This window comes from Dendrobates tinctorius, unplaced genomic scaffold, assembly GCF_039654945.1.
Source record: "Dendrobates tinctorius isolate UK_male_01 unplaced genomic scaffold, ASM3965494v1 ptg000057l, whole genome shotgun sequence".
In the NCBI taxonomy this organism is placed as follows: domain Eukaryota; kingdom Metazoa; phylum Chordata; class Amphibia; order Anura; family Dendrobatidae; genus Dendrobates; species Dendrobates tinctorius.
Genome location: NW_027361725.1, coordinates 27,423,875 through 27,451,347, shown reverse-complemented (window position 1 = coordinate 27,451,347; position 27,473 = coordinate 27,423,875). Strand labels below are relative to the sequence as shown.

The window sequence follows — 27,473 nt, the reverse complement described above, 5'->3', positions numbered from 1 at the left end:
GAATCCATAAAACCAATAATTTATTAATAAATTTCATAAAATTCTTTTTTACAAGGAAATTTCTAAAAAAGGGAGTACAAATGTAATGATAGATGCTCACAGAATTAAGCTTTATGCAACATAATCACAGAATGTTTTTTTTCCTCTTTTCTTTTTTAATTTTTTACATACAAATAATCTCCAAATAGTGTTTATTTCTTAAGCATAAATTCATAAGCTATATTTATATAAACTTCTGTCTAAATATTTTTAGGGAAAATTTAAAATCAATTTGAAATAAGCTATTCCTGCATGATGTAACAATGCAATCCTGTTTGCAATTATACAACAACTTACATGTATAAAACTTCTGCGGCTCTCTCATACACGTGTCTGGTTACCCCGACAGCGCCGTTTAGTATAGCTGGCATATTAAGCAGGACACATGATTAACCTGTAGTTCTCTGCACTAGGCATTGGATATATTCATATTAAGGAGAAATTTTCTTGGCCGCACACACAGTTAGGTTGTTCCTTTGTTACAACAATTAGATACATATCTACACAATCAAGTAAGCTTATGCATTTTTGTTTATAAGTATTTGTAATTAATCAGAGAAACATTGAGAACAAAAGTCGCTACTATCTGAGCATTTATGCATTGTGATTACTCCATTAAGGATTAGTTAGCCTTGTCTTTGATTATCATGGTATACACATAGTATAGGGAGTTAAACCCAATTGTTATTTACCTTCAGCAGTGTGTATTTTACACTATTTAATCAAAGATGTGTTTCTTCTGCTTTTAGAACTATTGGGCCTTTCCCTAAAAATATTTAGACAGAAGTTTATATAAATATAGCTTATGAATTTATGCTTAAGAAATAAACACTATTTGGAGATTATTTGTATGTAAAAAATTAAAAAAGAAAAGAGGAAAAAAAACATTCTGTGATTATGTTGCATAAAGCTTAATTCTGTGAACATCTATCATTACATTTGTACTCCCTTTTTTAGAAATTTCCTTGTAAAAAAGAATTTTATGAAATGTATTAATAAATGATTGGTTTTATGGATTCATCTATTTTTTGCCTATTTGCCTTTGTTATGTCTGCACAAATTTGTGGCAGATATTGAGATATAATATTGTGTCTCTGACAGCCTGAACCAGATTGTCTGTATCATCCGAGCAAAAGAGGTATCTTTTCCCATACTCCGGTTCGCTAGTGCCCAGCTCGCCATCTTCCTGATTCGACTCCGAGGAGTAGGAACCTTCCTCTGAACTAAGCTCCATCTCCTGTCAGGTTCGCTTAGTACTGGGGCCTGGACTGGCTGGCTGTGGCTGGGACAAGGTGGCCACGTAAGCCTGGACCTCCTCTCGAATCAGCGATCTCATCTCTGATAGGAGGGACGGCTGTTTGCCTTTCATTACTTTTGGCCGTACAAGTGTCACACAGCAACTTCTTGTGCTTGCTGGGGAGCTTAGCTCTGCATACGGGACACTTATTGGGCTTCTCTGGGTCTTTCTCCGCCTGTTTGGTTGTGGGAATGGGCGTTGTCGGTTGTGCCTTTTCCTGCATAGTGCAAGAGAGGGACAGTCAGGCTCTGATCTGGGTCTTCCGGGTGTCAGTCGGTCGGTCTGCGCACTTACCCCAACCGGGTCGATTCTGCCCTGGTTCTCCATCGCTGTTGAGAGCCTCTGCGAGGTCAGGACAGGCGGGTGCTGCCTGTCTCGCTGATACCGCGCTCTGCTCCTTCAGAGCGCCCGACGGGGGCCTGTATTTCCGGCGCTCTGACGTCACCGGAAGTGCAAAGCGGTCTCTCTGCACGCGACTTCTGGTCCCCGCACTGCTGCCGGCGTCGGAGCTGAGAGCCTCTGCTGCGGGAGGAAGCAGCTCTACCCAGGGGGCTCGTCCTCCCCTGGTCTTTGTGGTTGAAGGACCCCCACCCAGGAGGGTTTCAGCGCCGGGGCCGCTTCACAGGAGGAAGGATTGGCAGGGCCGCCCGATCCCCCTGGATCCCTCCGGTAAGCCGACTCCTCTTGTGCGTCCCTCCGTGCAGGGACAGGAAGAAACACTGAGGGAATGGGGTGGAGACTGTTTTTAATCTCTTGTGTGCTCTTCCTGTCCCTGCAAGGAGGCGAGGGACGTCCTCCCTGGTGCTGTCAGGAGGGACGTCCTGGAAAATGATCTTCCCAAACAGTTCTCACAAGGTTGGAGCATACATCTGTACAAAAAGTCCTGGTATGCTGAAGCATAAACATTTCCCTTCACTAGTACTAAGTAACCTCAGCATTATTTCTCTTCCACTATACTTTACAGCCAACAAAATCCAGTCAGACAGGTAGCGTTTTCATGTTTGCCAAACTCAGATTTATCCATCGACTTCCAGAGAAACATGATTCATCATTCCACTGATCTTGTCTCCACTGTATTACAACACTCCATCCAAGCCTTTGACATGTAATGCAGGTGTCTAAATGCAACCAGCACAGATCACGAGGCAGAAACAGCCAGGGCTTGATATAATGGTATTTATATACAACAATAATTTTTAAGGAATTAGTGTTAGTAGATATGCAAATTAACAGTATAGGGAATCACAACAGATTTCGAACAAGCAAGAAAGTGTCTCACTATTTAACATTAGTGGTGCGCCCAGTCTTCGAAGTCACCACATGAGTTCTCACTTGAAGCTCTGGCTCTAGTGGGGGTCACCGGGTTTTCTCGCTAGGTTACAAGTCTTTTCTTGACGTAAGCTATTAAAGCCCATTGAGCCTCCCACGAACCAACCGGCACCCTCCAAACCTGTAATCCAAGTCCCAGTTTACCCCGGAACCATATGTGATAGCTGGAAGTGACGGCCCTGCTCACTTGCAGGGCTCTTCTCTGCAGAAGTCTCCCAGGCTCGGGGCAGAGAGGACTGGGCTTCAGCTCTTGACAGGCGTAGTCATACCTTGGAGGCTTGACCAGCGCAGGACGCAGATTCCGACTCTGAACAGCGTAAGCTGATATCTTCCGGGGGATCCGGCCGTTGCCAGCTGGTGACCGACACCTGGGTAGCACAGACTCCCCGCTGAGGTCTGTCACACTGGTCTCAGTGGTGTCTCTGAAGCATGTCTACCCTGCTCTCTTCCCTGGCACCCAATCTCCTCGAGGCTAGGCACACAGGGCTTTTATATCAGGCAAGTCCTTACTGAGGGTCACCAGACCCAGTAGAGCACACAAGGTCCTTACCCCTGCAAATCTTCTAACACACTTTGGTTCCACTTGACTTTGGTTGGCCAGCAGATGGCAGCCTCTCTTCATTAATGGCACATCCTGCACTAATTTTCCAGCCGTCTCCTCGCTTTCTGTTACAGACACACTTATGGTCACCATCTGTTTCTTGCCCTTTCTTACCAGAAAACTCATGCTCTTCTTGCACCATCTTCTGTCACTCCTACACCTATGTTGAAGAGGGAGATTTCTAGTTGAAGTGATCTTACAGCGCTACCTACGAATGTACAGTCCAAGAAAAATAGGTTTTAAAACTATTTGCTATGCGTTTTGGAGCAGTTCCTGCTCCTTCCTTCAGGCAAGCATATACCATGTGTGATGGTTAAAGGTATTATATACAATGCAGTGATTATTGGTTAACAAATCAAATGCTAGACACAACAGATGGTAATCCAATTGTGCAAATGGACCTCGTCTCCATTCTTGGTCATCAGCAAATACCAGAAAACTGTATAAACATTACCGAACCTCTGACGAGGTGAACAATTTTCAAAAATTCGTATGCAAAAAAACACTAAAGGCCCCGTTACACATAATGATGTCCCAGCGATCCCACCAACGATCCGACATGATGGGATCTCTGGTACATCGTTAAGCTGATCGCTGGTTAACTGTCACAAGACAGCCCCTCCAGCGATCAGGACCAGCGACGCTGGACGCTGGTTTCTAATGTAAACATCGGGTACATTAGAAACCAGCGTCGCTGATCTCTCACTGTCACACGCAGCGATGCGTGCTGGTCAACGGGAGACCAGCGATCGAAAAACAGCCCAGGCCGATCGAGCACGATCAGCGATAACCGGCAGGGGGGCCAGTCGCTGATCCCCGTCATACACAGCGATCTCGCTGGCGAGATCGCTGTGGCATCAAAAAATCAGCGATCTCGCTAGCGAGATCGCTGTGTGTGACGGGGCCTTAAGATTCCAAAACAAAAAAATAAAATATATATATATTTATACACACACACAGCTCTTAAGAGACCACTGCAATCTTTTCAGTTTGTCTGATTTTTCTCTTTATAGGTATATTTTTGAGTAAAATGTAAATTGCTGTTTTGTTCTATAAACCACTGACAACGTCTTCAAATTTCCAAGCACTAAATTTTGTATTTATTTCCAGAAAATGAGAAATGGTCAAAATAACAAAAAAAGCAGTGATTTAAGACCTCAAATAATGCTAAGAAAGCAAGTTCATAATCATTTAGAAAAAAACAATACCAATGTTTTAACTCAGGAAGAGTTCAGAAATCAATATTTTGTGGAATAACCATGATTTTTAATCACAGCTTTCATGCGTCTTGGCATGCTTTCCACCAGTCTTTCACGCTGCTTTTGGGTGACCTTATGCCACTCCTGGTACAAAAATTTAAGCAGTTTTCTTTGTTTGATAGCTTGTGACTATCCATCTTCCTCTTGATTACATTCCAGAGGTTTTCAATTCGGTTCAGGTCTGGAGATTGGGCTGGCCATGACAGGGATTTGATGTGGTGGTCCTTCATCCACACCTTGATTGACCTAGCTGTGTGGCATGGCGCATTGTCCTGCTGGAAAAGCCACTCTTCAGAGTTGGGGAACATTGCCTGAGCAGAAGGAATCAACTAGTATTCCAGTAGAACCTTGTATGCGGCTTAATTCATAGGTCCTTTGCAAAGATTAACCTGCCCAATTCCAGTCTTGCTGAAGCATCCCCAGAAAATCACCGATCCTCCACCAAATTTCACAGTGGGTGCAAGACACTGTGGCTTGTATGCCTGTCCAGGTCTCCGTCTAACCATTACACTCATCAGAGAAGATTACCTTACTCCAGTCCTCTATGGTCCAATCCTTATAGTCTTTGGCAAACTTGAGCCTGGCTCTCCTTTGCTTCTCATTGATGAAATACTTTTTTCTACGTTTACATGACTTGAGCCCTGCCTCTAGGAGTCTGTTCCGAACTGTTCTTGCCATGCACTTCACCCCAGCTGCCATTTGCCATTCTTTTTGTAGGTCACTTGATGTCATCCTGAGGTTGCTGAGTGACATTCGAATAAGACGACAGTCATCCTGGTCAGTGGAGAGTCGTTTTCACCCTCTGCCGGTCTGTAGCTTTGTTGTCAACAATGTCTGCTGCTTGACCTTGTTGTAATGGACTACTGTCTTAAGGATCTTAAGGATGGAGGCAACATGACGCTCACTGTATCCCTCTGCTAGTAAAGCCATAAAGCCAAAACTGAGCCCTTCTTTTCTCACTCAAAACCTTTCTTTTCAACTCCTTTGGCAAGGTTAAAAGTTATTTTTTCACTTCTATTACTTTAGGGATATTACCAGCACTTGCAAATAATATATAGAAAAAATAGATAATATCCATCAGGAAATCTGCTCCCAACCACCAAGTGCTGTGACTCCCATCCCTACCTGCATCTCCCCTGGCTCACTTTCCACATTTGATCCCATCACAGAAGAAGTCTCCAGACTACTCTCTTCTTCTCGTCCGACCACATGCACTACCGACCCCATTCCCTCACATCTCCTCCAGTCTCTCTCTCTAGTCGTCACAACTCACCTAACTGCAATCTTTGATCTTTCCCTCTCCTTGGGCATTTTCCCATCCTCCTTCAAACACGCCATCGTTACTCCATTACTAAAGAAACCCACTCTCGACCCATCCTGCACAAACAACTACAGACCAATCTCCAATTTCCCCTTCATCTCTAAACTTTTGGAGCGCCTAGGTTACTCCCGCCTTACCCGTTACCTCTCCACTCACTCCCTTCTAGACCCTTCACAGTCCGGCTTACGCCCCCTACATTCGACTGAAACTGCACTCAAAGTGACCTTCCGACAGCAAAACGTAACAGTGACCACTCTCTGCAGTGTTCGACACTGTTGACCACCATCTCCTACTCTCTAGGCTCCAGTCACTAGGCAATAAGGACACTGCTCTCTACTGGTTCTCTTCCTATCTTTCTGACCGCTTCTTCAGTGTTTTGTTCTCTGGCTCCACGTCATCTCCTCTTCCTCTCGCTGTCGGGGTACCTAAGGGCTCAGTCCTTAGCCCCCTTCTCTTCTCTCTCTACACGGCCCCAATTGGACAGACCATCAGCAGATTTGGCTTTTAGTACCATCTTTATGCTGATGACACACAACTATACACATCATTCCCCAACCTTACCTCCGCTGTACTACAGAACGCCAGTGACTCTCTGTCCGCAGTCTCCAACATCATGTCCGCTCTCTATCTGAAACTCAACTTCTCCAAAACTGAACTTCTTTTGCTCCTGCCGTCTACTAACCTCCCTAAATCTGACATTTCCCTTTCCGTGGGTGGCACTATAATAACACCCCGGCAGCAGGTGCGCGGTCTGGGTGTTATATTTGACACCAATCTCTCCTTCACATCCCATATACAATCTCTTGCCTGCTCTTGCCGCTTACACCTAAAGAACATCTCTAGAATCCGCGCTTTTGTCACCATGGAAACAACAAAAACTCTCACTGTAGCATTGATCCACTCCTGCCTGGATTACTGCAACGCTTTATTAATTGGCCTCCCCGTTACTCGACTATCCCCTCTCCAGTCCATACTTAATACAGCAGCTAATCGGTACTCGGACGCGTCCGCTCTTCGCCAGTCCTTACACTGGCTGCCCATTCATTATAGGATCCAATTGAAAGTACTTGTTCTCACCCACAAAGCTCTCCACAGTGCAGCACCCCCCTACATCTCCTCCCTCATTTATGTCTATCGGCCTAACCAACCGCTGCGCTCTGCATACGACTTTCGACTAACCTTTGCTCTAATCCGTACCTCCCACTCCCGACTCCAACACTTCTCCCGCGCTGCGCCAATCCTCTGGAATGCTCTACCCCAAGAAATTAGGACTATCCACAATTTGCATAGTTTTGTAGCGCTCCCTCAAAACACATTTGTTCAGAGCGGCCTATCACATTCACTAATCAAAATCATTCTATGTGTAAGTGTGCATGAGTAGCCCATTCACTATCTCCATCCATCCCTCACTCCCTCAAGATGGCTGGACCATTATATATATAATATATATATATATATATATATATATATATATATATATATATATATATATATATACACATACATACACACACATACACACTGTGTTCCAAATTATTATGCAAATGATATTTTTCTATGATTTTACTAAATAGTCAGTACAAATGACAGTCATTCTAATAAAAGTCATCACCCGTTAGAGTATACATCAAATTTTATTGAAGAAACCTCCCAATGATAGCAGTATAATCTCCAAAATGAATAAAAACTCATATTGCACTGTTCCAAATTATTAGGCACAGTAGAATTTCTAAATATTTGATCTGCTTTAACCCCTTACCTACAATTGACATAATATTCCGTCCATGTGACCATGGACCTAATTACCATGGACGGAATATTACGTCATCGCGATCAGCGGCGCCCACGTGGTGAGCGCCGCTGATCGCGGCCGAGTGTCAGCTAATTATCATAGCTGACACCCGGCACAATGTGTCAGGGGCGGTCACGGACCGCCCCCGACACGTTAGCCCCTTGAACACCGCGATCAAACGCGATCGCGGTGAACCGGGGGTTAAAGGGAAGCATCGGCAGGGAGGGGGCTCCCTCCGTGCTTCCCTGAGCCCCCCACGGCAGCGCAATGTGCAGCGCTGCTGCGGGGGGCTCTTTCCCTACAGGCCCCCGGATCCAAGATGGCGACGGGGGCCTGCAGGGAGCTGACTTCCTCACTGCCTGCAAAGCGCAGGCATGAGGAAGTCTGCAGCAGTGCCTGTGACAGATCGCTGATCTGTCACAGTGATCTGTGATGTGACAGATCAGCGATCTGTCACAGGACAGTGATGTCCCACCTGGGACAAGGTAATAAAGTAAAAAAAAAAAAAAAAAAAAAAAAAAGTGTTAAAAATAATTAAAAAAAAAAATCGCTAAATAAATCAGTAAAAAAAAAAAAAATATTCCCCAATAAATCCATTTTTTCAAAATAAAAAAAACCAAAAACAATAAAAGTACACATATTTGGTATCGCCGCGTCCGTAATGACCTGCCCTATAAAACTGTCCCATTAGTTAACCCCTTTAGTGAACCCCTTAAAAAATAAAAATAAAAAACGAAGCAAAAAATAATGATTTATTATCATACCACCGAACAAAAAGTGCAATAACGCGCGATCAAAAAGACGCATGTAAATATCCATGGTACCGCTGAAAACGTCATCTTGTCCCGCAAAAAACGATCCACCATACAGCATCATCCGCAAAAAAATAAAAAAGTTATAGCTCGCAGAATAAAGCGATACAAAAATAATTATTTTTTATATAAAATAGTTTTCACTGCAAAAAACCGACAAAACATAAAAAAACGACCTAAATGAGGTATCGCTGTAACCGTACTGACCCGAAGAATAAAACCGCTTTATCAATTTTACCGCACGCGGAACGGTGTAAACGCACCCCCCCAAAAGAAATTCATGAAACGCTGGTTTTTGTTCATTCTGCGTCCCAAAAATCGGAATAAAAAGCGATCAAAAAATGTCACGTGCCCGAAAATGGTACCAATAAAAACGTCAACTCGTCCCGCAAAAAATAAGACCTCACATGACTCGGTGGGTCAAAATACGGAAAAATTATAGCTCACAATATGTGGTGATGCAAAAACTATTTTTACAATAAAAAGCGACTTATAGCGTGCGACAGCCGCCAAACATAAAAACCGCCATAAATCGTAAATCAAACCCCCCGTTATCACCCCCTTAGTTAGGGAAAAATAATAAAACTAAAAGAAAATGTATTTATTTCCATTTTCCCGCTAGGGTTAGGCTTAGGGTAGGGTTAGGGCTAGGGTTAGGGCTAGGGTTAGGGTTAGGGCTCAGATTAGGGTTAGGGGTGTGTTGAGGTTCGGGTTGGAGTTATAATTGGGGGTTTCCACTGTTTGGGCACATCAGGTGCTCTCCAAAGGCAACATGGCGTCTGATCTCAATTCCAGCCAATTCTGCGTTGAAAAAGTCAAATGGTGCTCCTTCCCTTCCAAGCTCTGCCATGTGCCCAAACAGTGTTTTACCCCCACATGTAGGGTATCAGCCTACTCAGGACAAATTACAAAACAACTTTTGGGGTCCAATTTCTCCTGTTACCCTTAGGAAAATAAAAAATTGGGGGCAAAAATATAATTTTGCGGAAAAAAATGTTTTTTTTTATTTTCACGCCCAGGCGTTATAAACTTCTGTGAAGCACTTGGGGGTTCAAAGTGCTCTCCACACATCTAGATAAGCTCGGTGGGGGGTCTAGTTTCCAAAATGGGGTCACTTGTGGGGAGTTTCAATAGTTTAGGTACATTAGGGGCTCTCCAAACGCATATGACACCCGCATACCAATCCATCAAAGTCTGCATTCCAAAACGTCACTACTTCCCTTCCGAGCCCCGACGTGTGCCCATACAGTAGTTTTCTCCCACATATGAGGTATCAGCGTACTCAGGACAAATTGGACAACAACTTTTGGGGTCCAATTTCTCCTGTTACCCTTGGGAAAATAAAAAAAATGGGGACTAAAAGATGATGTTTGTTGAAAAAATACGATATTTTTATTTTCACGCCCGGTCGTTATAAACTTCTGTGAAGCACTGGGGGGTTCAAAGTGCTCACCACACATCTAGATAAGTTCATTAGGGGGTCTAGTTTCCAAAATGGCGTCACTTGTGGGGGGTTTCCACTGTTTAGGTACATCAGGGGCTCTCCAAACGCAACATGACACCCGCAGACCATTCCATCAAAGTCTGCATTCCAAAACGTCACTACTTCCCTTCCGAGCCCCGACGTGTGCCCATTCAGTAGTTTTCTCCCACATATGAGGTATCAGCGTACTCAGGACAAATTGGACAACAACTTTTGGGGTCCAATTTCTCCTGTTACCCTTGGGAAAATAAAAAAATGGGGACTAAAAGATGATGTTTGTTGAAAAAATACGATATTTTTATTTTCACGCCCGGTCGTTATAAACTTCTGTGAAGCACTGGGGGGGTTCAAAGTGCTCACCACACATCTAGATAAGTTCATTAGGGGGTCTAGTTTCCAAAATGGGGTCACTTGTGGGGGGTTTCCACTATTTAGGTACATCAGGGGCTCTCCAAACGCAACATGACACCCGCAGACCATTCCATCAAAGTCTGCATTCCAAAACGTCACTACTTCCCTTCCGAGCCCCGACGTGTGCCCATACAGTAGTTTTCTCCCACATATGAGGTATCAGCGTACTCAGGACAAATTGGACAACAACTTTTGGGGTCCAATTTCTCCTGTTACCCTTGGGAAAATAAAAAAATGGGGACTAAAATATCATGTTTGTGGAAAAAATACGATTTTTTTATTTTCACGCCCGGACGTTATAAACTTCAGTGAAGCACTGGGGGGTTCAAAGTGCTCACCACACATCTAGATAAGTTCCTTGGGGGGTCTAGTTTCCAAAATGGTGTCATTTGTGGGGGGTTTCTACTGTTTTGGTACATCAGGGGCTTTCCTAACGCGACATGGTGTCCGATCTCAATTCCAGCCAAAAACGTCAAATGGCGCTGCTTCCCTTCCGAGCTCTGCCATACGCCCAAATAGTGGTTTACCCCCACATGTGGGGTATCAGCGTACTCAGGATAAATTGCACAATATCTTTTAGGGTCCTGTTACTTTTGGAAAAATAAGAATTGAGGGTGAAAAGATCATTTTTGTGGAAAAAATATGATTTTTTAATTGTACTGCTGTACGTTATAAACTTCTGTGAAGCCCTTGGGGGTTCAAAGTTCTCACCACACATCTAGATAAGTTCCTTGGGGGGTCTAGATTCCAAAATGGTGTCATTTGTGGGGGGTTTCCACTGTTTTGGTACATCAGGGGTTTTCCAATCGCGACATGGTGTCCGATCTCAATTCTAGCCAAAAACGTCAAATGGCGCTGCTTCCCTTCCGAGCTCTGCTATGCGCCCAAATAGTCATTTACACCCACATATGGGGTATCAGCGTACTCAGGACAAATTGCACAATAACTTTTAGGGTCCTGTTACCCTTGGAAAAATAAAAATTGGGGGTGAAAAGATCATTTTTGTGGAAAAAATATGATTTTTTAATTGTACCGCTGTACGTTATAAACTTCTGTGAAGCCCTTGTGGGTTCAAAGTTCTCACCACATATCTAGATAAGTTCCTTGGGGGGTCTAGTTTCCAAAATGGGGTCACTTGGGGGGGTTTCCACTGTTTAGGTACATCAGGGGCTCGCCAAACGTGACATGGCGTCCGATCTGAATTCCAGCCAATTTTGCATTGAAAAAGTCAAACGGCGCTCCTTCCATTCTGAGCTCTGCCATGCGCCGAAACAGTGGTTCCCCCCCACATATCAGGTATCAGCGTACTCAGGACAAATTGCACAATAAGTCTTGCAGTCCAATTTCTCCTGTTACCCTTGGTAAAATAAAGAAAATTGAACCTGAAGTATTTTTTTTGTGAAAAAAAGTTAAATGTTCATTTTTTTTTTAATATTCAAAAAATTCCTGTGACGCACCTAAAGGGTTAATAAACTTCTTGAATGTGGTTTTAAGCACCTTAAGGGGTGCAGTTTTTAGAATGGTGTCACTTTTGGGTATTTTCTATCATATAGACCCCTCAAAGTGGCTTCAAATGTGAAGTGGTCCCTAAAAATAAAATGGTGTTGCAAAAATGAGAAATCGCTGGTCAATTTTTAACCCTTATAACTTCCTAACAAAAAAAAATTTTGGTTCCAAAACTGTGCTGATGTAAAGTAAACATGTGGGAAATGTTATGTATTAAGTTTTTTGTGTGCCGTATCGCTGTGATTTAAGGGCATAAAAATTCAAAGTTGGAAAATTGCGAAATTTTCAAAATTTTCGCCAAATTTCCGTTTTTTTCACAAATAAACGCAAGTTATTTGAATGCAATTTTACCACTAACATGAAGTACAATATGTCACGAGAAAACAATGTCAGAATCAACGGGATCCATAGAAGCGTTCCAGAGTTATGACCTCATAAAGGTACAGTGGTCAGAATTGTAAAAATTGGCCCGGTAGTTAACGTGCAAACCACCCTTGGTAGTGAAGGGGTTAAAGAACTGAAAATGTTCATTTGTGGAATTTGCAGCATTAGGAGGTCACATTCACTGAACAAAAAAGCTATTTAACTCCAAAACATCCTAACAGGCCAAGTTACATGCTATCATTGGAACCCTTCTGTGACATCACCTTCACAATTCTTGCATCCATTGAACTTGGGAGTTTTTGGAGAGTTTCTGCTTGGATTTCTTTGCATGAAGTCGGAATAGCCTCCCAGAGTTGCTGTTTTGATGTGAACTGCCTCCCTCATAGATCTTTTGCTTGATGATACTCCAAAGGTTCTCTACAGGGTTGAGGTCAGGTGAAGATGGTGGCCAAACCATGAGTTTTTCTCCTTTTATGCCTATAGCAGTCAATGACTCAGAGGTATTCTTTGCAGCATGAGATGGTGCATTGTCATGCATGAAGAGGATTTTGCTCCTGAAGGCACATTTCTGCTTTTTATACCATGGAAGACAGCTGTCAGTCAGAAACTCTATATACAGTACTTTGCAGAGGTCATTTTCACACCTTCAGGAACCTTAAAGAGCCCTACCAGCTGTTTCCCCATGATTCTGGCCCAAAACATGACTCCTCCTCCTCCTTGCTGAAGTCGCAGCCTTGTTGGGACATAGTGGCCATCCACCAACCATCCATCTGGACCATCCAGGGTTGCTCGACACTCATCAGTAAACAAGACTGTATGAAAAATTGTCTTCATGTATGTCTGGACCCACTGCTACAATTTCTGCTTGTGAACACTTTTTAGGGGTGGCCGAATAGTAGGTTTATGCACCACAGCAAGCCTTTGAAGGATCCTACACCATGAGGTTCGAGGGACTCCAGAGGCACCAGCAGCTTTAAATATCTGTTTGCTGGTTTGTAATGGCTTTTTGGCAGCTGCTCTCTTAATCCGATGAACTTGCCTGGCAGAAACCTTCCTCATTCTGCCTTTATCAGCACAAACATGTCTGTGCTCAGAATCAACCACAAATCTCTTAACAGTACGATGGTCACGTTTAAATTTTTGGGAAATATCTAATGTTTTCATCTCTTGACCAAGGCATTGCACTATTTGATGCTTTTCAGCAGCAGAGAGGTCCTTTTTCTTTCCTAAATTCCTTGAAACCTGTGCCCTGCTTAATAATGTGGAACATCATTCTTAAGTAGTTTTCCTTTAATTGGGCTCACCTGGTAAACTAATTATCACAGGAATTTGAGATTGATTTCAGTGATCCAAAGAGCCCTGATACACAATACCATCTGAGTTTATTTGAAAAACAAAAAATTACATCTTTATGACACTTAAATCCAATTTGCATAATAATTTGGAACGCAGTGTATGTATATATATATATATATATATACACACACACACACACACACACACACACACACACATACACACACATACACCCATCATAAGGAAAATAAAAAAAAAGCATTTCAATATTTATTACCGTATATACTGTATATACACACAGTGTCTTGCGAAAGTATTCGGCCCCCTGGAACTTTTCAACCTTTTCTCACAGATCATGCTTCAAACATAGTAGTTAAAACTAAAAGAGAAAAAGAGCGCAATAGGGTCTTACCCAAGTAAAATGAATATAAATCAAGCTATTATACTCACCAATAACAGGAGAGTTTCAGGCTCAAAGGAATAGAGGTCAAGCTGCTGCACATCCAAATGGCCACTCAGTGACCATAAGTCATCAGATTTACAAAGAAAGAATTTTTGGATTTAAACGTGCGCTGCTAGACAAACGACTCCTTGCAGATTGTATACTTATATACTTTTAATTCCCAACGCGTTACGAAGTTAACACTTCTTCCTCAGGGGATGATATGTACCAATCATATCATGTACATATCATCCCCTGAGGAAGAAGTGTTAACTTCGTAACGCGTTGGGAATTAAAAGTATATAAGTATACAATCTGCAAGGAGTCGTTTGTCTAGCAGCGCACGTTTAAATCCAAAAATTCTTTCTTTGTAAATCTGATGCTTCAAACAAAGATACCAAATGTAAATTTTTGGTGAAGAATCAACAACAAGTGGGACACAATTGTGAAGTTGAACGAAATTTATTTGTTATTTTAAATTTTTGTGGAAATTCAAAAACTGAAACGTGATGGGAGTAGTAGTTCCATTTGCTAACACCTGTGACCATGGGTAAACTTTATCAGTGCCAATGTTTGCGCAATGTCATGCAGATGATAGCGTGGCAAACCATGGATGTTCAGGCCCCCTTTTTACCTGAATGGGGTCCGGGTTCCAGTACCCGAACTAAACTTTTTCTTTTCTTTAACTGTTCGGCCGAACCCGCCAGACCCGAAAAGTCCATCACTATTCATAAACACACATGAGGTGGAAAAATAGAATTAGACTTACCGGTAATTTGGTTTCTAGGAACCTTCCATGACAGTGACCTTGGAGGATGTCTCCCAGCCCTAATGGGGGACAGGAAACACAAAGAGGTTAAACAACCCTCCCCTTCCTGCTACCTCCAGTGTTTTTTCTGGACATACTAGCATGACTAGTTACCGCCAATAGTGCAGGAATCATCCAATATAGATTTTTAGACAGGGAGGGAAATTAGTGCTGTCGTGGAAGGTTCCTAGAAACCGAATTACCGGTAAGTCTAATTCTATTTTCTCCAGTCACCTTCCACAACAGTCACCTTGGAGCTATACCAACACTAATATTTTAGGGAGGGACCACGGTTTGCAGAACGCGTCTGTCAAATGTTAGATCCCTATCAAAATTTAATCTGTAGTGTCTGGTAAAAGTGTGCACAGAGGACCAGGTGGCGGCTCTGCATATCTGCTCTGATGACGCATTCCCTCTAGCTGCCCATGACGTAGCGACTGATCGAGCGGAGTGGGCCTTTAGATCCTCAGGAGGAGAGATCTTTAGACGAATATGCCAGGCCAATGGCCTGTTTGATCCAGTTTGCTATTGTGTTTTTTGCCGCCTTCTTTCCCATATTCCGCCCTGAATATTGGATAAACAGGTTCTGGTCAATTCTCCAATCCTTTGTTAGTTCAAGGTAATGGAGAACCACTCTGCGGACATCCAGAGTGTGGAATCTTTCTTCCTTCGTATTGGAAAGATTTGGGCAAAATGAGGGCAACACAATATCCTGACCCCTATGAAAGTCTGAAACCACTTTGGGCATAAAGGAGGGGTCTAGGTGCAGTACTATACTGTCCGAGTTGAGCAAGAGGTATGATTCTTGTACTGATAGGGCCTGCAGTTCCCCTACTCGTCTAGCATTGGTGATCGCTACTTGAAAGTTTGAGGATTCTTAATGAAATTTCAGGCAGGAGCTCAAATGGGGCCTGTGTTAGACTATTGAGCACTATATTAAGATCCCAGGGGGGAACCCGACTAGGGAGTGTAGGACGTATTCTGGTAGCAGCGGTCATAAATTGCTTAACCCAATGGTGTCTGGCTAGGTCATGGTCATAAAAGGAACTGAGCGCAGACACCTGTACCTTTAGAGTGCTTGGAGTGAGCTCTAGCTCTAATCCCTTTTGTAGGAAATCTAGGACCTGAGCAATATTGGGATGGAACATCAGGAAGAGAACTTCTTCCATACTTTGCCGTATATGGCATTAGTTACTGGTTTCCTGCTTTTTTTGAAGGGTCCGGTGTTGTTAATTCACTTTCTGGCCTGCCTCTGGTTACTGGTGAAGGTGGTGGAGCTGTTTGTATTGACAGAGGGGTCGTGAATTCTCTTTCCGGACTCCCTCTGGTTGCAGAAGGTAGTGGAGCTGATCTAATTAACAAAGGCCTGCCACATGATAATGAGGAGGACGATTGGACATTTGGAGTTTCTGACTGGATTTAAGACAGCCGACTCCCTCTATCCCTGCTGGTGATTTTTTTCCTGCCTCCTGAGGTCTTAGTTTCCAGCTCAGTCCCTGCATGCTCAAGCTAAGTGTTCTTTTGCTATTGTTCACATTTGATTTGGTTCTGTATATTTCAGTTTTGTGTGGTCAGCAAGCCCCGGCTGGGGCTGTGCTGAATTTCCATCCTTATGTTACAGTTTGTGCCAGTTTGTTTTTGTCCCTTATTAGATTGGCCTCTCTTTGCTCTGCTTTCAGAATATACCAGAGTGCTGATATAGTGGGCGAAGTTTAGTGACTTCAGTATTTTTTCTATCAGACGTGTTGGGCATTTTTTGCAGGGTTTTTTGCGTGATTGCAGACAGTGTCTTTCCTTTCCTGTCCAGTCTAGTTAGTTTGGGCACCATCGTTTGCTCAGCCTATTTTCCTACCTGCGTTTGTGTTTTCATCTTGTCTCACCGAAAATATATGTTTGGGGGCTATCTATTCCTTTGGGGTCTGCTCTGGGGCAGTTTAGATTTCCCCTTTCTTGCTTTAGGCTTATTTAGTTCTCCGGCTGTGTTGAGGAGACTAGAATCATCGTAGGTACGCTCCACGGCTGCTGCTAGTTGTGTGGATAGGATCAGGGGTCTACATTCCGCTTAGTTACCAACCTTTCTGGTTTTCTGCGGCTTAGCTTGGTCTTGCTTTCCTCCTCGGTGACCCTATCATAACAGTCCGGATTACCCCATCCGACAGACCCTTGGCCTTCCGGATGTTGGCCTCAATAACCAAGCTGCCAGATTCAGTTTGTTGGGGTTCGGGTACATTAGGGGACCCTGATAAAGGAGGTCTGTTTTTTGGGGGAGTAAGGGACCTTCCTGGGCCATGTCCAACAGGGCACTGTACCAGCTTCGCCCTGGTCACATTGGAGCAACCAGGATTGTTGTGACCTTGTCCAATCGAATCTTTTGCAGCGTCCTTGCCAGCATAGGAGTCGGCAGGAAGGCATAGGCTAGTCTGAAGACCCATGGATGGGCACAAGCGTCTGTCCCCCGGGCTCCGTACGTGGGACTGAGGGAGAAATATGTTGCTGTTTTTGCATTTTGAGCTATCGCAAATAGGTCGACTTCTGGATCCCCCCATCTCGCAGTCAGAGATTGGAAGACCGCTTGGCTCAGACACCAATCTCCTGGATGGACGTCCTTCCTGCTTAGGAAGTCTGCCTGGATGTTGTCCGATCCTTTCAGGTGTACCGCTGAGATGGACAACAGGTGCTTCTCCGCCCAGAGGAAAATTCTTGCTGCCACTGTCCTCAGACTGGCATACTTCGTACCCCCCTGGTGTCTAAGGTAGGCTACCGTGGTTACGTTGTCGGAATAGATCCGAACGTGATGGTTCTGGATAAGGGATGAAGCGTCCTTTAGTGCTTCCTCCACTGCCTTAAATTCCCTTAGATTCGAGGATCTGGCTCTTATGTTCTGGGACCATCGTCCCTGGAAATAAGACTCCTCCACCACGGCTCCATAACCTCTCAGGCTGGCATCGGTACAAAGTATTTTCAGGGGAAGCTGGTCCCAGTTTATTCCCCGCCTCGAGTTTCCGTAACTAAGCCACCACAAGAGGGCCGATTTCACGTGTCCTGGAATTGGAATCCTTCTTGACAGATTGTTTCGATACTTCCTTGAGTTTACCAGGATGTATGACTGTAGGATTCGCGTATGTGCCTGGGCCCAGGACACCGCCTGAATACACGATGTCAGGGACCCCAGGATAGACATGGCGTCCCTCAGAGTCGATGCCCATTGTTCTCTGAATCGGATAATTCTCTGACGAAGGTCTAATTGACGATCCTCGGGAAGAAAGGATGTCCTTTTTTCCGAGTCTAAGAGAATCCCCAGCAATTTTTTCTTTGGGGAAGGGTGAAGGTCCGACTTCTGAAGATTCGGGATCCAACCTAGGGATTCGAGGATCTGCAGAGTTTTCAACACGTCCTGGCTTAGTTGGGATATCGATGGAGAAATAATGAGCAGGTCGTCTAAATATGGAACAATACATATTCCCTGCAGACGGATGAAAATGACTACTTCCCTCATAATTTTCGTAAACACCCTTGGTGCTGGAGATACACCAAACGGGAGGGCATTGAACTGGAGATGGCTGATCCCCCGGTCGTGGGAGATTGCGAACCTCAGGAACTTTCTGTGATCCGGATGGATTGGGACATGGTAATAAGCGTCCCTCAGGTCTATCGTAGCCATCAGCCAGCCCTGCCCAATAAGAGGGATCGCCGATTTTACCAACTCCATCTTGAACCTCTGGTATTTGATGAACTGATTCAGGGTTTTCAAGTTTATGATAAGCCTGTTTTTTCCGGAGGGCTTCCTCACAAGGAATAAGCGGGAGTAATGTCCTATTTCCTGCTGAGGTACATATGAGACTACTTCTTCCCGTAACAGATCTTGTAGTTGAAGAAGTAGGATCTTTTGGAGATCTGGGGACTGTGTAGGGGTGATTCTTAGACAGTGGGGGGTTGTTCGAACTCCAATTTAAGCCCGAATTGTATGGTGTGCAGGATCCACTGGTTCGAGGTCGTGGACTGCCATTGGGTGAAGAATTGAGTCGACCCCCCCACTGGGGAGTCACTGTTTGTCCGGGGGCTGCTGTTGCTGAGCGACGAGGATGTTCTTCCCTCTACCCCCTTTTGGGTAGCTCCACCGTCCCGTCTTGCCCTTCCCTCTGAGCTCCCTCTGGGAGGACTGCTCTCGTGGAGGACGAAAAAAACCGTCTCCTGGTGATTTTCTGTTCGGGTAGCGATTTCTTTTTGTCCGAGGCTTTCTCGAGGATGTCGTCCAAGACTGGCCTGAACACGTGGTGCCCCTGGAAGGGGATGGCACAGAGCTTTGTCTTAGAGGTGATGTCACCTCCCCACAACTTCAGCCAGATGGCCCTTCTAGCTGAATTAGAAAAGCCTAAGGACCTTGCTGCTACCCATCTCTCCCGAGGCATCGGCTAAAAAGCCAGTTGCTTTCTGGAGAAGGGGAAGGGAATATAAGATTTCTTCTCTGGGAGTACCCCGAAAGAGGTGATCCTCTAACGTACGAAGCCAGAGAAATAAGGCTCTGGCGACGCAAGTGGAGGTTACATTTGCTTTGCGCAAAGTCGTGGATGCTTCCCAGGATTTTTTTAAGGTGACTTTCTATTTTACGATCCATAGGATCTTTCAACTGGGAAGAGTCCTCAAAAGGGAGGGACGTCTTCTTAGTTACATTAGAGACCTGGACATCTGTCTTAGGGATATCCCAAATAGAGTTGTCACCCTCGAGAGGAAAGCGAATCTTTAGTTCCGAGGGTACATCAAGTCGTTTCTCAGAGGTGGACCACTCCTGAACTATCAAGTTCTGGACATTTTCGTGTACCGGAAACCCTTTACTCCCTCTGGGTTTCAGCCCCCCAAACATTTCATCCTGAACTGAGAGCTTCACCTCCTCCTCCTCAACCCTCATGGTATTTCTCACCATGGAGACCAGCTCTTCCATATCCTCAGAAGAGAAGTAATATTTTTTTTGTTTCGGGTTTGGGGGTGGATGTGGAGCCCTCATTTTCCCAAATGTCCTCAGACCCTGAGGTACGAACTTCTCCCGAATCTGAATCGGTCTCCGTAGGTGCTATTTCCCTCTTTTTTTTTTTTTTTTTTTTTAAGAGGGGCCTGGGGCACCGGGGTCTGGGCAAATGCTGCCACGGAGGTCTGTACCTCTTGCTTAATGAGAGTTTTGTTACTGTCAAACAGGGAGGGCTGTTCGGTGTGCAGGATGTCCTGCGTACAACGTTGGCATAGCTTCTTTTTGTAATCAGAGGGAAGCCTGGCACCACAGATACCACACTTGCAGCTGGGTTTATTTAATGGGACAGAGGCATTTTCTTCCTGCAAGGAAAGAGAGAAGGCTACTCAATGACCTGTGCCACCAAAGTTTGGACAGTTAGGGGACCGGCCCTGCTACTCACGGTAGGAGGGGGAACGCTGGGCTCTGCAGATGCAGCTATCAAGGATCAAGGATTTGTCGCCGTCCATAGCCAGAACCAGTCACCATACAGACACACTGCACTTACCTGGAGCCTATGGCCCGATTATATGGGCGTTGTAGCGTTCAGTGTTTCTGTGCCCCTCCTTCCTCCTGGTCCATCGGGAGGAACCTGCGGCATGACCCCCGCTGCCATTGCCTGGGCGCCCGGCGCGTGCGCTCCATCCAGGAACGCTGGAGAACGCGAACTGGAAGTGTGCTGACATCACTTCCGGTCAGAAGCCACGCCCCCTCCAATGCGCGCGGGCGCGGCGTCGGCAGCGCGAGAGAGGAAGGAGGAAGCCGGGGAGCTCCAGAGGACCCCGGCTGCACCATACCGCCCCGCTTTACCCCGGAGGGCGCGGGAGTGGCGGAAGAAGCCTTATGGAGGAGAGGCGAACCCCCGACCTCAGCTGCCCGGCATGTAAGATTCCAGGCGCTCCGCTCGCTGGCCACGGCAGCCCCCTTGTTCCTCTTCATGCCCCACTGGGGGACAGGAAAAACACTGGAGGTAGCAGAAAGGGGAGGGTTATTTAACCTCTTTGTGTTTCCTGTCCCTCATTAGGGCGGGGAGACATCCTCCAAGGTGACTGTCATAGAAGGTGACTGGAGAAAGTACCACTTTTAGGTGATTGTGTTACACAAATTAAAATCAGTTACTGGTATTCAGCCTTCCATGGCATTATCTTACTTATGCTTTGATATTTATGCTTGACGTCACAAGAAAATGTTACTCACCTCATATCAGCTGCTTAGAAGACTTATTACTAGGTATCGGAAACAGTCAACACCCTCACCTCTCTGAATTTGTGGCTGAACTCCGCCAAATTTGTAGAATGGATGATCTGTCTTTTCCTTGCCAGGTATTGGACACTCTGAATTATAAATAACGGATGTTCTGTAGTTGATTAAAGGGGTTGTTCACTACTCAGACAACCCCTTCTCAATCCATGTTTGCCCCCATGAAAAATAACACTTGGGGTGAAGTCAGACTTTCGCAATACTCGCGCAGGGATCGCATTGCAATCCTTAGTGTGATCTGCTCTCCTAACCTGAGCGTGACTGCATGTATTTCTATGCAGCTGTCTTGATCAGGTCAGGGGAGCCAATGGACAGACCGAGGATTGCGATACGATCCTCGCACGAGTAATCTGGCAGTCTGACTGCAATCATATACTTGCCTCCGCTGCGGATGCCGTACCTGCGGTGTGGGTCGGCATTGTTTCTCCCAGGGCTTGCATGACATTTTTACGTCACACAAGCCCTCTGGCCAATCAATGGCGGCTTCACTCCCCCCCTCCTTTGTACAAATCACATATATCTGGAAGAAGTCAGAGCTTCTGCTCTTCTACGTCCTCTGGATGTATATCATATGTCCAAAGGTGGGGAGAATGAAGCGGCCGCTGATTGGCTGCAGGGCTTGTGAGTATCAGGGTATGTTCACACGTAACTATTTTAAATACTTTTTTATGCTAATTTTCAGCTTCATTTTACAGTACCAGCAAAGTCTATGAGATTTAAAAAATCTCACGCACACAACTTGTTTTTTTTTGTCCTCAGAACCTTGTGTTTTGCTTGGTTTTTGCAGAATAGAACATGTCACTTCTTTCCGCATTTTCTTCAGCATTTTCACCCATTAAATGTAATGGGTGGTGAAAAAAAACACTGAAAAACACAGGTATCAAGTTTTGCTGCCTAAACATTATTAAGTAGAATATGATTTTTCTCTTCACTAAACTTTATGAGCAAGCACATAAGACAAGTGTAGCATGACAAAAACGCAGCAAAAAAAACGCACAAAAGAAGCAGAAAAAAAAAATCAAGAAAAACCAAGCAAAACTTTTTTATGCAGCTTCTTTACTGCCAAGAGGGCAGGTTTTGCTGCAGAAAAAAAGCAAGTGTTTTAAATTACTGGCGCTGTATGCTTTAGTCAGGTTGGAAGAATTGTCCAGGGCAAGTAGGAATGGTATTGGAGTGATTACGATCAGTGATTTTCCTTGTATGACAACTTTTTTTTTTTTAATTTCTCCTACCAATTAATTACAATGTTAGGTGTTTTATACATGAAAGACGGACATCTGGGTGAGGACAGATGACCACATTAAAGTGCCTCTACCTTCACTTACATGATCGGGGGGACACATCATAGCAGTGATGGAAATTTGTCAATTATATTCATTGTCATGAAAAATGGTTGCAGGAACAATCTCCAGGTTCATAGCCCCCTGCGCCCCGCTTCTGTAAGACTACGTGACCCCTGCGCCCCGCGTCTGTAGGAGACCCCTGCGCCCCGCGTCTTTAGAACTAGATAACCTCTGCGCCCTGCGTCTGTAGGCAACCCCTGCGCCCCGCGTCTGTAGGTAACCCCTGCGCCCCGCGTCTGTAGGTGACCCCTGCGCCTGTAGATGACCCCTGCGCCCCGCGTCTGTAGATGACCCCTGCGCCCCGCATCTGTAGGACTAGATAACCCCTGCGCCCCGCGTCTGTGGGACTAGATGACCACTGCGCCCCGCGTCTGTGGGACTAGATGACCACTGCGCCCCGCGTCTGTAGGACTAGATGACCACTGCGCCCCGCGTCTGTAGGACTAGATGACCCCTGCGCCCCGCGTCTGTAGGACTAGATGACCCCTGCGCCCTGCAGGACTAGATGACCCCTGCGCCCCGCGTCTGTAGGACTAGATGACCCCTGCGCCCCGCGTCTGTAGGACTAGATGACCCCTGCGCCCCGCGTCTGTAGGACTAGATGACCCCTGCGCCCCGCGTCTGTAGGACTAGATGACCACTGCGCCCCGCGTCTGTAGGACTAGATGACCACTGCGCCCCGCGTCTGTAGGACTAGATGACCCCTGCGCCCCGCGTCTGTAGGACTAGATGACCCCTGCGCCCCGCGTCTGTAGGACTAGATGACCCCTGCGCCCCGCGTCTGTAGGACTAGATGACCCCTGCGCCCCGCGTCTGTAGGACTAGATGACCCCTGCGCCCCGCGTCTGTAGGACTAGATGACCCCTGCGCCCCGCGTCTGTAGGACTAGATGACCCCTGCGCCCCGCGTCTGTAGGACTAGATGACCCCTGCGCCCCGCGTCTGTAGGACTAGATGACCCCTGCGCCCCGCGTCTGTAGGACTAGATGACCACTGCGCCCCGCGTCTGTAGGACTAGATGACCACTGCGCCCCGCGTCTGTAGGACTAGATGACCACTGCGCCCCGCTTCTGTAGGTGACACCTGCGCCCCGCTTCTGTAGGTGACACCTGCGCCCCGCTTCTGTAGGTGACACCTGCGCCCCGCTTCTGTAGGTGACACCTGCGCCCCGCTTCTGTAGGTGACACCTGCGCCCCGCGTCTGTAGGACTAGATGACGACTGTGCCCCGCGTCAGTAGGTGAACCCTGCGCCCCGCGTCAGTAGGTGAACCCTGCGCCCCGCGTCAGTAGGTGAACCCTGCGCCCCGCGTATGTAGGACTAGATGACGACTGCGCCCCGCGTCTGTAGGTGAACCCTGTGCCCCGCGTCTGTAGGACTAGATGACGACTGCGCCCCGCGTCTGTAGGTGAACCCTGCGCCCCGCGTCTGTAGGACTAGATGACGACTGCGCCCCGCATCTGTAGGTGAACCCTGCGCCCCGCGTCAGTAGGTGAACCCTGCGCCCCGCGTCTGTAGGTGAACCCTGTGCCCCGCGTCTGTAGGACTAGATGACGACTGCGCCCCGCGTCTGTAGGTGAACCCTGTGCCCCGCGTCTGTAGGACTAGATGACGACTGCGCCCCGCGTCTGTAGGTGAACCCTGTGCCCCGCGTCTGTAGGACTAGATGACGACTGCGCCCCGCGTCTGTAGGTGAACCCTGTGCCCCGCGTCTGTAGGACTAGATGACGACTGCGCCCCGCGTCTGTAGGTGAACCCTGTGCCCCGCGTCTGTAGGACTAGATGACGACTGCGCCCCGCGTCTGTAGGTGAACCCTGCGCCCCGCGTCTGTAGGACTAGATGACGACTGCGCCCCGCGTCTGTAGGTGAACCCTGCGCCCCGCGTCTGTAGGACTAGATGACGACTGCGCCCCGCGTCTGTAGGTGAACCCTGCGCCCCGCGTCTGTAGGACTAGATGACGACTGCGCCCCGTGTCTCCAGGGCTATATTATTTATAAGATCCACTTATCACAGGGACATGTAGCACAGACCAGGTGACAGCGCTATGGGCAGATGCCTTACATTAACCAGTAATTGGTATAGAGGACACAAGCCCTGTGGCTGGTGGCAGCTTCCTATTCCCAGACATCGCTGCATCTTCACCACTGTTTCCTCAGCGGAGTGTTCGCACCAGACGCCCCACACACTGCGCTAATCCTGGCCGAGCAATGTGAGCGGCGGTGCGTCCTCGTCACTCACCCTCCAGCTTCTCGGCGCGGTCGCTGCTCGGTGCCTCTCCTTGTCCTCCTTCCACAGGAATGCGGCAGCCACGGCGGGCAGAGCCCGGCCGGGGAGACTCCACACGGCTGCCCGAAACATGGTGTGCTCTGCCGGCAGCCGAGCCTGCGGAATGCGCGCAGGGGGAAGCCGGAGGGCGGCGCTCAGGGAAAGCAGGAGAGCGTCCTCAGGTGAGGGCGGGCGGCGCTCAGGGAAAGCAGGAGAGCGTCCTCAGGTGAGGGCGGGCGGCGCTCAGGGAAAGCAGGAGAGCGTCCTCAGGTGAGGGCGGGCGTGTGCGCGTGTGACAGATACAGGAAAAGGTGTCACCCAGGCCACAGTGCTCCCTGGCCGGGACACTGTCTGCAGGACTGGAAAGTCGGTCGGTGCGGTCTGCGCTCACTGGCTACATTGTGATGTGTGTCCTGCAGCACATCTCTGGTACAGCTGTGAGAAGCCGGGGTCCTGCGCGGTGTAGTGCTAGATTCATGTTCCGTGCCACTACTACTGGGAAAATCAGATTGTCTATAGAGAGTACATAGTGTATGCATGGAGCCAAGGGGGATATAGTACTGTATGCAGGCAGCCATCACTGTATATAGGGGGCTGTGGGGCCTACATAGTGTATGCATGGAGCCAAGGCGGATATAGTACTGTATGCAGGCAGCCATCACTGTATATAGGGGGCTGTGGGGCCTACATAGTGTATGCATGGAGCCAAGGGGGATATAGTACTGTATGCAGGCATCACTGTATATAGGGGGCTGTGGGGCCTACATAGTGTATGCATGGAGCCAAGGGGGATATAGTACTGTATGCAGGCAGCCATCACTGTATATAGGGGGCTGTGGGGCCTACATAGTGCATGCATGGAGCCAAGGGGGATATAGTACTGTATGCAGGCATCACTGTATATAGGGGGCTGTGGGGCCTACATAGTGTATGCATGGAGCCAAGGGGGATATAGTACTGTATGCAGGCATCACTGTATATAGGGGGCTGTGGGGCCTACATAGTGTATGCATGGAGCCAAGGGGGATATAGTACTGTATGCAGGCAGCCATCACTGTATATAGGGGGCTGTGGGGCCTACATAGTGCATGCATGGAGCCAAGGGGGATATAGTACTGTATGCAGGCAGCCATCACTGTATATAGGGGGCTGTGGGGCCTACATAGTGCATGCATGGAGCCAAGGGGGATATAGTACTGTATGCAGGCATCACTGTATATAGGGGGCTGTGGGGCCTACATAGTGTATGCATGGAGCCAAGGGGGATATAGTACTGTATGCAGGCATCACTGTATATAGGGGGCTGTGGGGCCTACATAGTGTATGCATGGAGCCAAGGGGGATATAGTACTGTATGCAGGCAGCCATCACTGTATATAGGGGGCTGTGGGGCCTACATAGTGCATGCATGGAGCCAAGGGGGATATAGTACTGTATGCGGGCAGCCATCACTGTATATAGGGGGCTGTGGGGCCTACATAGTGTATGCATGGAGCCAAGGGGGATATAGTACTGTATGCAGGCATCACTGTATATAGGGGGCTGTGGGGCCTACATAGTGTATGCATGGAGCCAAGGGGGATATAGTACTGTATGCGGGCAGCCATCACTGTATATAGGGGGCTGTGGGGCCTACATAGTGTATGCATGGAGCCAAGGCGGATATAGTACTGTATGCGGGCAGCCATCACTGTATATAGGGGGCTGTGGGGCCTACATAGTGTATGCATGGAGCCAAGGGGGATATAGTACTGTATGCAGGCATCACTGTATATAGGGGGCTGTGGGGCCTACATAGTGTATGCATGGAGCCAAGGCGGATATAGTACTGTATGCAGGCATCACTGTATATAGGGGGCTGTGGGGCCTACATAGTGTATGCATGGAGCCAAGGCGGATATAGTACTGTATGCGGGCAGCCATCACTGTATATAGGGGGCTGTGGGGCCTACATAGTGTATGCATGGAGCCAAGGCGGATATAGTACTGTATGCGGGCAGCCATCACTGTATATAGGGGGCTGTGGGGCCTACATAGTGTATGCATGGAGCCAAGGGGGATATAGTACTGTATGCGGGCAGCCATCACTGTATATAGGGGGCTGTGGGGCCTACATAGTGTATACATGGAGCCAAGGGGGATATAGTACTGTATGCAGACAGCCATCAATTTATATAGGGGTCTGTGGGGCCTACATAATGTATGCATAGAGCCAAGGGGGATATAGTACTGTATACAGGCAGCCATCACTGTATATAGGGGGCTGTGGGGCCTACATAGTGTATACATGGAGCCAAGGGGGATATAGTACTGTATGCGGGCAGCCATCACTGTATATAGGGGGCTGTGGGGCCTACATAGTGCATGCATGGAGCCAAGGGGGATATAGTACTGTATGCAGGCATCACTGTATATAGGGGGCTGTGGGGCCTACATAGTGTATGCATGGAGCCAAGGGGGATATAGTACTGTATGCAGGCATCACTGTATATAGGGGGCTGTGGGGCCTACGTAGTGTATGCATAGAGCCAAGGGGGATATAGTACTGTATGCAGGCAGCCATCACTGTATAGAGGGGGCTATGGGGCCTACATAGTGTATGCATAGAGCCAAGGGGGATACAGTACTGTGTACAGGCAGCCATCATACTGTTAGGCATTGGGTTCCTGTCGCTGCACAGCAGGAATCCTGAGCCTTGCATTCAGCAGTCTCCCATTCCTCTCCAGCCGCAGAGGAGGCTGCTCAGCAGACTCATCAATCATGGCGCTCTGTGGGTTTGGTTGCTGTTGCCACCTCTGGTCTAGCTATAGCAACGCATGCTGGT

At 47.1% G+C, this 27,473-nt stretch overlaps 1 protein-coding gene across 3 annotated transcripts in view; it reads right to left on the bottom strand.

The window, feature by feature from the left end:
* The window catches only part of PLA2G4F (phospholipase A2 group IVF), a 224,317-nt gene extending 199,325 nt beyond the window's left edge, over window positions 1–24,992 (bottom strand). The window contains exons 1-2 of one of the 3 annotated variants that reach the window (XM_073577856.1): window positions 24,623–24,985; window positions 13,808–13,909 (exon numbers count right to left, since the gene is read on the bottom strand). Coding sequence is in view for 2 of the 3 variants with exons in the window: in XM_073577857.1 (XP_073433958.1) it covers window positions 24,623–24,742 (120 nt within the window). In the remaining variant the exon portion in view is untranslated. Of the gene's footprint in view, window positions 1–13,807; window positions 13,910–24,622 lie in introns of all 3 variants that reach the window. The other 2 variants (XM_073577857.1, XM_073577855.1) reach the window with 2 other exon arrangements.
* Between the last annotated feature and the right edge of the window lie 2,481 nt (window positions 24,993–27,473).